General features: G+C 47.5%; 1 protein-coding gene across 2 annotated transcripts; it reads right to left on the bottom strand.

Moving 5' to 3' along the window:
- Positions 1 to 1,125: 1,125 nt before the first annotated feature.
- On the bottom strand, positions 1,126 to 8,422 carry LOC144167359 (uncharacterized). 2 transcript variants are annotated; one of them, XM_077696646.1, is made up of 5 exons: positions 8,156 to 8,422; positions 7,770 to 7,890; positions 6,652 to 6,726; positions 2,666 to 2,960; positions 1,126 to 1,313 (listed from the first exon to the last, which is right to left on the bottom strand). In XM_077696646.1, exons 1-5 carry the CDS (start codon positions 8,316 to 8,318, stop codon positions 1,269 to 1,271), a joined length of 699 nt encoding a protein of 232 aa, XP_077552772.1. In that variant the 5' UTR covers positions 8,319 to 8,422; the 3' UTR covers positions 1,126 to 1,268. The 2 variants fall into 2 exon arrangements, with proteins under 2 accessions (XP_077552772.1, XP_077552773.1); XM_077696647.1 differs by having other exon boundaries at positions 8,017 to 8,295.
- Positions 8,423 to 8,905: the final 483 nt, after the last annotated feature.

Genomic DNA, 8,905 nt, shown 5'->3' with positions numbered 1-8,905 from the left:
GAGTACAGGCCCACATTCAAGGCCTTTGTCCGCCAGCGTAGCAAGCCTCGCTAACTCATTGACAAGAGAAACCACCTGCACTGCTTCTTGCACGCACTTTGCATCTCGGCCTCCATACGTTCTTCGCACCACTTTCCCTTGCTAGTGCTCGCTTTGTAAATAAGTTTCAACCAGCCAACGCGTCCCGAAACCTTTTTCAACCACGCCGTTTTTCCGTTGAGGTCACGTGGTATGGTGGCTAGAAACGGCTTTCCAGGGGGCTTGTCTTGGCACAATTAGCCGATTAACCACTGAGTAAAAACGTTCACTGAATTTATAATAAAATAGGCACAGTGCAGTCGGGCCAGCACTAGTGCAATAATAACGTATTTTATTTAAATTAGGCAAAAACTGCAGCAAGTTAACTATTAGTTTGTTTGGGAATTCAAACCTTCTAGGTCACCCGCGAAGATTTGAAAGTCACTGTAACTGCTTGTACAGTCAAAGAGACTTTAAAATTGGCACCAAATTTTTGGCAACTTCTTTCAAAGCCGCACTTACCTTCCAGGAAATGAAACCAACACACCAAAGACAGAAATTTGATATTTTCGTCAAACTAGTGAGTAGTTTTTTTTTTGTTTTTTTTTTTTACGTTTCGACATCATTTCCTTCAAAGCCGGCCATTCAAGTAGAGCTTTTCTTTCATCACTGAACGCTGTGGAGCTTTCGTGCTTGCTACCCGATGCACGGGTACAGTTCACTGTGCGGGCCCAATCGGACTGGCAAGTGTACTATTTCAAACTCGACCATAAACCACATGCATTGCCACTATATATATTGCAGTTGGATACTTTCCTGACCCATATATGCTGCGCCAACTCATTGCCAAGGCTGAAAACTAGCAGTAGTAGGGAAATGGAATTTGAGGTTTGGCCACAGTTTGGCTGCGTCGGTGGCTGTAGGTTACAGGAGCTGTTGCCGTGGGGAGCACACTCATATAACCATCTGGGCCACTAAAGGCTCCCTGGCTTTTGGCCCACCACGCATTTGGGCCTCACATCAGCAGGCATGGACAGGCCACAAATGCATGTATGCGTTTGAACGGAGCCTGCACATTTTAAGCCCGAATAACACACACATGGCTCGCAATCTACAATTTGTATTGCAAACAAAAATCACGCTACAAATAATACAAAACTAAAAATAAAGTAGTTGCTGTAGGGCAGCTGACACGGTGCCCAGGGACTGTCCGTGTCAGAGTGGCCTCCTGTGGTAACGGCGGCAAGGCTTCAAGACGTCAAGCCCCCAGGCGCTGCAGCTGTCCCAGGGCTCACCTGGAAAGCACAGGGGAGCAGGCTCAAAGGGACAGACAACCAATTTTTCTGAGGGATATACGCTCTATCCCAAATGAAAGGGCATCGCTTGAAACGCTTTAAACCAAAACGCTTTGTGGCTAAGCTGGCTAAAACGCCAAGGTGGCTAAAATGTCACACACCGAATTCGCCAACTTACCCATGGAGATTCTCATCGTCCCAAACAAGCCCTACATAAACACCACAAACATCGACGTCGTCGACGGGCTTGTCAACGGAGCGGTGGAAAGCTTGACGTGTCGAGTCTTTATATGATGTGCGGGCGAATGTTTCACGGTTTTACCGATAAGCATTTTAGCTTTGCCCCTCTCATCATCATTCACTTTATATTTTTCTCTGCATGATCTACCAGAAAGCTGTGGCCAGCCCTCGACCTTGGCGACGTGCATGCATATTTTTGCACTTCTCAACACGTCTGATAACTTCAGCGTTATGTTGCGTTCACAACCCGATACAGCCACCAAGAAGTAAATTCTTGCCATTCCAGGAGTGGGAATGGGCGACAATTTGGCATTCCGAGGATTTGAAAGAAATGGAATTGCGGAAAGTTTACATTCCTCTGCACGAAATTGGAATGAAATGGGGCTGCCCATTCCGCAAGACTGGTGCGCGTGCACGTGTGTGTGGCAACAATTGATGGTGCCAAAAAAGATGGTGGACGGGCAGGCTCTGTGCTGTTCAAAAAAATTGCCTGCCCGCCAAAGACGCTGGCCAAAAATGCATTTGGACACTAGGTGCGGCCAGTCACTGTTAGGCGATGGGAGTGGAGCACAAGGAGACACCGCGGCGGCTACGTTGAGCCATTGTTGTTTTCCTCAAGAAAGAAACTGTGGTCTATGAAAGTGCAAGTTTATGAGCCACGAATAAAGTTAAACTTAAGTGTTATAATGAACTAAAATCAAATAAATATAAACTTCAGGCGATAAAGAGATGCTTTCACACTCACCCGTCTAAAGCAGCCTTAACTGTCCATGCGAACCTTGTGTTTCGCATCGGGCTGTAATCGTTGGCCTTCCATGGAAGACATTTTGCAGTGCATTGTACAGTCAAGTTGGCCAAGTCAACATTTATCAAGAAAAAAGAACCTAAATTATGAATTTGTTTTTATACCGACCTGACAGAGAAACGATGGAACTTTCTCCGAACCCGTTTGAACCGGTTCGCAAATAATTTTTTTCTCTCCAAAACCATTTGAACCGGTTCGAACCGGAACGGAATGGTGCCCAGAAACCGAACCCAAAAGACTCGAACCCGAACCTAACCCAAAAGAATTCCGGTCCGACACCCTCATTTTAGGGGATGTCAAGGCTTACCTGGGAGAAGGGGCCATCCCGAAGACTACTGGCAGGGAGGAGGATCGGACGCGAAGAGGCAGGTGGAGCAGCGGTGTCAGGGGGGGAGTAGTGGCACTCCCGGCCCGCATAGTAGAGGAAGGAGTGGCCCCACTCGGGCACCTGGTGCCAGCCCAGCTGCTGCACAGGGCAGCAGGCCACCAGGTAGCTGCCCAGGGCACCAAAGCACCAGGCGGCCAGGACTGGGCCGCTCCCCCTCGTTCTCCTCCCCAGAGCGTAGGGCCCCCACCACTGTTCCACAAGGCAGAGAGCACGCCTGCAGTGGAAGGGCATTGCGAGTGTTAGTTGTTGACTGTGCCTTGTAATGTATGCCAAAGAAGAATTTAGAGCCCTGCTTCTGCTACGAAGGTGCGAGGCCAGTGAAGCCCTGTTGGTGGACAACCACGTGGAACTCTGTATGGTGACTGTATATTCATTAAAAAAAGACACATACAGGTACTAACATCCATAAAATTAATTCTATATTATTTTTCATACAATTTGTTTCAGGTAGTTTCGATAGAACAAGAATTTCAGGCGAATTCTGTAGCATTTACACCTACAGTGCACACACTAATACTACCACAAGCAAATAAAACTTGGCATAATGACAATGACATCTAAGTGGCCAATTCCAGTGAGACTTTTTCCAAGCTACCTACATTACATTGAGACCTACAGAGCATTTCCAACTTGCCCTGAAGCGAGCACAATGCCATTCCTTGTCAATGCAACACAGCAGACGATAGCAATATTGGTCAGAGCCTAGTGGAAGACAGTCTTACCGTAAAATATGCCTGCACCTTTATCACACCGTATTACATCACAACTCGCAGCAGACAGTGGCAAGTGAATGGACATGTGCCATCATAAGTAATTGGAACAAGGATTTGCGCATACCCCAAGATATGTGTCTTACTGGCTTCACTACAGCCATTACCAGTATACAGGAAGCTTTTTCTATTAGTGAGAACTCCTTTAAACACACATCAATGCAGCCAGGCAGTTTACAGAAGAAGAAATTCCTGTAAATTTAAGAGACCGTGTTCCCATTACTTCTGATGACACTTGCACAGCATGCAGGGGTGAGACAGCTTAATCAGATTTGGGAGCAGTTTTTGGAGCAGCGAAATCTCTATTTTGGAGAAGAACCTTGATTTGGAGCAGAAGAACATTTATTATGTCACCTTATAGGGGCCTAAAAAATCACATTTTTGGCAACTCCGGGGAGAAAAGTGCACTTTTTAATCGGTTTTGAACGTACATAACACTGAAACAGCATTTCAATAGTTTTTTTCTATTCCACTACCCTTTCACAAACCATTTTTAAATTCTGAAGCTCTATGCAAAGATAGCGTGGAGTGCCGTTGGAAATATCGAATTGAAAAACTAAACAATTGCAAAGCATTTTTATTATGTGAATGCAGAAATTATTATTTTTCCAATCCCAGACTGGGCTTTATGCACAGAACCACGGCAAAAGTTGCGCAAAGTGAGGTGACAGTCGTCACACCCCACCAGCCCTCCCATTTCAATCCCCAATGTGCACGTTAATTACGATCGTAATTTGAGTAATGTTGATATATTTAGCCCCCTCCATCTTGGAATTAAATTTCACTTCAGATAGATGAACTATTATTACTAGCGTGTAATAATAGCCTGTCCTGCTATCGGACACATAATAGCCTGTCCTGCTATCGAAATGGGACGTCCCATTCCCGCCGCTCGCAAGCTCGCTATCAAAGGCAGCAATAACTCAGCGTTTCATAACACCGCAATAAGTCCGAAATTTCACTTTAAGCACGCACCGCGCCTCCCACTCAAGGCCGAAGTCGCGCAACTTCCCGCAACAGACCAAACGACTAAGTGTAAACCCAGCCACCCTCATAACCAAAACCACAATAGAAATCGGCGAAGAGCACTCTGCCTGAACCACGAGCAACTGCTTCGCTCGGCGGCCATGTTTCCTAACCTTCTCCACACCAAGATGGCGGCGCCCCGTGATGACGTTCCGGAAATTTGGCGCTCCGAAAAGTGTCGTTTTTTCATCAACTTGGACAAGTAGTTTGTCGCCTCAGTACACATAAGTATTTTTTCTTTAGGACTTTGCAATGGTTTTGGATGAGAAGACTTTAAAATCTCACAGAATATAACATGTGCAACCCGACATTGTGACTTTCAAAAAGACTATCTCGGGGAGAATTTCTGCGGGTTTTTACTAAATGATCAATCGATTAAACCTTTACAAACAGCATCACCTTTGGGGTGCTGGAAAATTATTCCGTCAGTAAGCATTTTTCCCCACCGAAACTGACGGGAGCATTAATATCCTTGGCTCTCGGACTGCTTTGGAGCAGTTTGGCGCAATTTTTGCGATTTTCAAGCTTTTGGAGCAGCCCGGCGCAGGAAAACACATTTGTATCAGAACTGCGCAATATGCACAGCTGTCTCACCCCTGAGCATGACGCATTGTCCCTCTCATGGGAGAGATCACACGTCTCCTCACGGGGACACTAAACAGACGTCAACTCTTTCTGCATTCCGTGATCTAGTCAATTCCTCCGCAGCAGTAATTGCTTCAGAGCCCAATGTTGTGTCAGATCAGCTCTCCCTCGACTTCATATTGTTTCTACAATCATGCCAGAAAGAGGTTAACGGGGCGCCCATGATAACGTGGTCACATCTGCAAGCTGCACACAGTCTGACCAGAGTCGCCACCGTTCAGATAACAACGATACGAATATAATCACACACTTCAAACAAAAAATCGAGATATGAAAGAAAGCACATGGAGCAGGGGCAACTGCCAAGCCACTTTTCGCTATTTCTCTGACTTCACAGAATCTCGTTTGTGTGATCGGTGGCTGCCGACTTCTCACACCGCCGCCAAGAAACACGACTGTGCGACTGAAGAGAGGCCTCTAGTCCCATCTGATCATATCACTCGAACGCCAACGAGCATTTAACACACTGGTAACTATGCTTTCAGTGCTTGCCTGTGATACGTAACTCCTGCCCATATGCGGGTGTAGCGTGAAATTTAAAAGCGCTTCGACATTTTTTGTATTTTTCCGGTTACAAAAAAAAAAACATTGTTCATGGCTGTAATGGGGCTGAGTGAGTACCCAAAGCCTAATACTTCCAAAGTAAGCAAAGTGGCATTTTGTCAACAGGGACCCTTGAAAGAACAAAGACCACATGCAAACCAAGATCTGCCCCCACTAGGAAAAGACTTAATTCTGGAGCAATACCAGGGGTTTATGAAAATCAGATAACAATCATGTACACCCACACAGCAGTATATTTTGCCCCTTCAAGCAGCACTGAACAACCCATCCAGGTCTTTGCGTGGGGTCTCTGACAACCTCTGCTTCACCTTCGATGTCTACTCAAGCCACGATTCATGGTGCCATTTGAATACCAAACAAAGAGCATTTAGCATACCATCGTGCTCAGCTGAAGCTGCCATTGGGTTAATTTTTTTTTGTGTGAGGAGAAGCATTAATAGACTTTTTTTTCTAATTGGAGGAATGAGTATCCGAGGAGCACTAATAAAACAAAAGAACAGCGCATCAACAACAAAATGCAAGGAAGAGAAAATGGAAAGTTCATTATTTTAAAATGTACCAACTAGCTTTATCTTCAGCTTTGGCAGTACCAACACCCACATTCATGCATTAATGACAGCTAGGACACGCCAGTGCCTCCAAAAAAAGATTGGAACAATTTTCCGGCATGATGTAAGGCAAAGAATAGCAAACAAGTTGAATCAATGCACACAAAAGTTCTCTCTTTGGCTATTTGTTTTATTCAGCTAGCAAGAGATGGAAAGAAACTACAGCAATCTGCAATTCAAACACGACAATAGCTAGCTGTCATGTGGTACATAGTGCACATGTTTCTGGCATGCCCGAAACCCCTCTCTAGATTGATGGCTGCCGCTACGAACAGAAGGTGTCCATACTTACAAGCAGTACTTGTGAGCAGACCACCAAGTGACATTCCGAAGGGTGTCCAGGTGGCTTCCAACCTGCACATGCTTCCTGCAAAGACGGTTCACTATTTATTACACACGGTGGTCACATGTGATTTGTGCATCGGGGGATACAACTAGCACATGCCCAGAGGTTGGTGGCTTCTTATACTGTGTTCTGTGTAACAGGGGTGGTGCTTGTATAAATACTGCTCCTACTTTCCACAAGCCAGCTGCTTGCCCTAACTGGGCAACACTACTTGCATAATGCCTCTAAAAAAAATCAGCCTAGCTTGCTCTAGTGGCGCAACGCTGGAGAAGTGGCAGAGCTGGCCGCCCCTCTCCCTTTGTCGGAGACCCAGCTGTTGCCCGTCGCATGGATTTCCAAACTTGCCGCTGAAAGTTTTCCACGAGGGAGGCCCGGAACATTTCATCTGCAAGCAGCTATCATCACAACTTTCCCAAACTGGAGTGCATTAGCACGCGCTATTTTCGTTACCGATTGGCCGCACGTGTGGCCGCATGTGATTGGCCGCAGGGTTAGCAGTGGTCACCACCACTGCCAACCCTGTACCCCTCAGGCCTCTGGGGTGGCCCAGTGGTTAGGTTGCCGGCCTCACAGCGCAAAGGTCACTGGTTCGATTCCCAGGACCTCCCTAACCACACCTTTTTCTTGAGGCTTCGAGGTTTCTTGGCGCGACATGAAAAATGTCAAATTACGTCATCACTGTTGTGTGATTACATAGTTCCACAACCACTAGTGCAGTCTGAGGCCGCGGTGGCCAGTCAAAGCAACAAAGGACAATGCAGACCTAATCAATGTGCGCATGAGTCCTAATATACCAACAACAGGTAAACGTTGCCGGTAGAACAGCAGCAGAGAAGCCCTGCTACGAACATCAGCTACGAAAATCAGTAACAGGAGAACTGTCAATCGTAGCACAGGTGCCGAATAAATTGGCTGCCCAACAAGTATTCTGCAATAACACACGCCCAGAAGTTCGTTCTTGTTTCCACCACTGAGGCGCATTTCTCACTGGGCTGTAAATTGTTCAGGCAGACAATACGTCGAGCAGACACGGCAAAATAAGCACTAATGTAGCGAGAACATACGAAAGGGAGCTGCTACAGCCGCCGCTGGACGAGCCGAATGACAGCTTAGGCATAGGTCTGGTCCTCCCGTCTCGCTTGGCGCCACCGCTGACGTGGCAGCCTGCATCAGCGGGATCGAAGGCTGCAAGAGAAAAATGCGCAGTTGTGTAAAAAATTACACGCACGCAGGCTGCCACACGTTGAAAGCAAATGGCAACTGGGAACTAAAGCGCAAACAACCAACTTTCACAGATGGCCGACACCTCACCTCAACACGGAGACAGGAGACGAAGCGCACGAGTCAAGCCTAATTCCAAAGAGGGCAGCGCAAGCGGACGTTTTCGTTGTTCATTGAAAAATGACCTCGACATCACAACGAACGGGACATCGGGCGCCGGGGGACTCACTCGACTGGAGACTCCAGCAAGAAACACGGGCAACGCAGACTGCAGACGCAACCGTGAGCCAACCTTGTTCAGGGTCGTAATGGGGGGCACTAGCGACCTCCTGCCGGACAGAATCGATGGAATATTTGAGCACGAGAAACCGAAGAATGCGATGCTCGTGCATGGAGGGCTCGTGCACCGCTCGCACCGCTCGTGCTCCTCAAAGATGGCGGGCCGCCGCTGGCCAATCACCATGGAGGAAGTAGTATTAACTCTATGGAAAATGCCAATCACAATGCGCCGTGTGGTGGTGTTGATGGAAGTGATGGCTACCGGTTGCGCTAGAGTGTACTAGAAGTTTTAGAGTGGCCCGAGCGGCGGCCTCTCCCATTGCTCCGCCAGGTCGACTTTCGCGCAGAAAATAAAACCAGTGTAGCGGCGGCGCTGCTGTCGTCGACAACTGAACAGCCGGCGCTCCCCGGCACCAGCTCCCAGCCTGCGCGCGGCAATATTTGCGTTGCTCGCGGCGGTGTTTTGCGCTTGCAAAGTTGATTTATTTTGGATTATGAAGTTTAACACGCCGGCGCTACACAGGCGATGAGGCAAGCGGTACTGGGGGGCTTCGGGTTAACTGTAACCACCTGGGGATCTTTAACGTGCGCCGAAATCTCGAAGACACGGGCGTTTTTCGCTTTTATCCTCCATCACAAAAGCGGACCCGCCGCGGCCGCGAATCGAACCTGCGCCTTTGGTCAGCTGATTTCGAAAGTA

The sequence above is a fragment of the Haemaphysalis longicornis genome, unplaced genomic scaffold (genome assembly GCF_048455015.1).
Source record: "Haemaphysalis longicornis isolate Haplotype H1 unplaced genomic scaffold, Haemaphysalis longicornis Haplotype H1 scaffold_2, whole genome shotgun sequence".
Classification (NCBI taxonomy): Eukaryota; Metazoa; Arthropoda; class Arachnida; order Ixodida; family Ixodidae; genus Haemaphysalis; species Haemaphysalis longicornis.
This window is presented reverse-complemented; position numbering and strand designations above follow the sequence as displayed.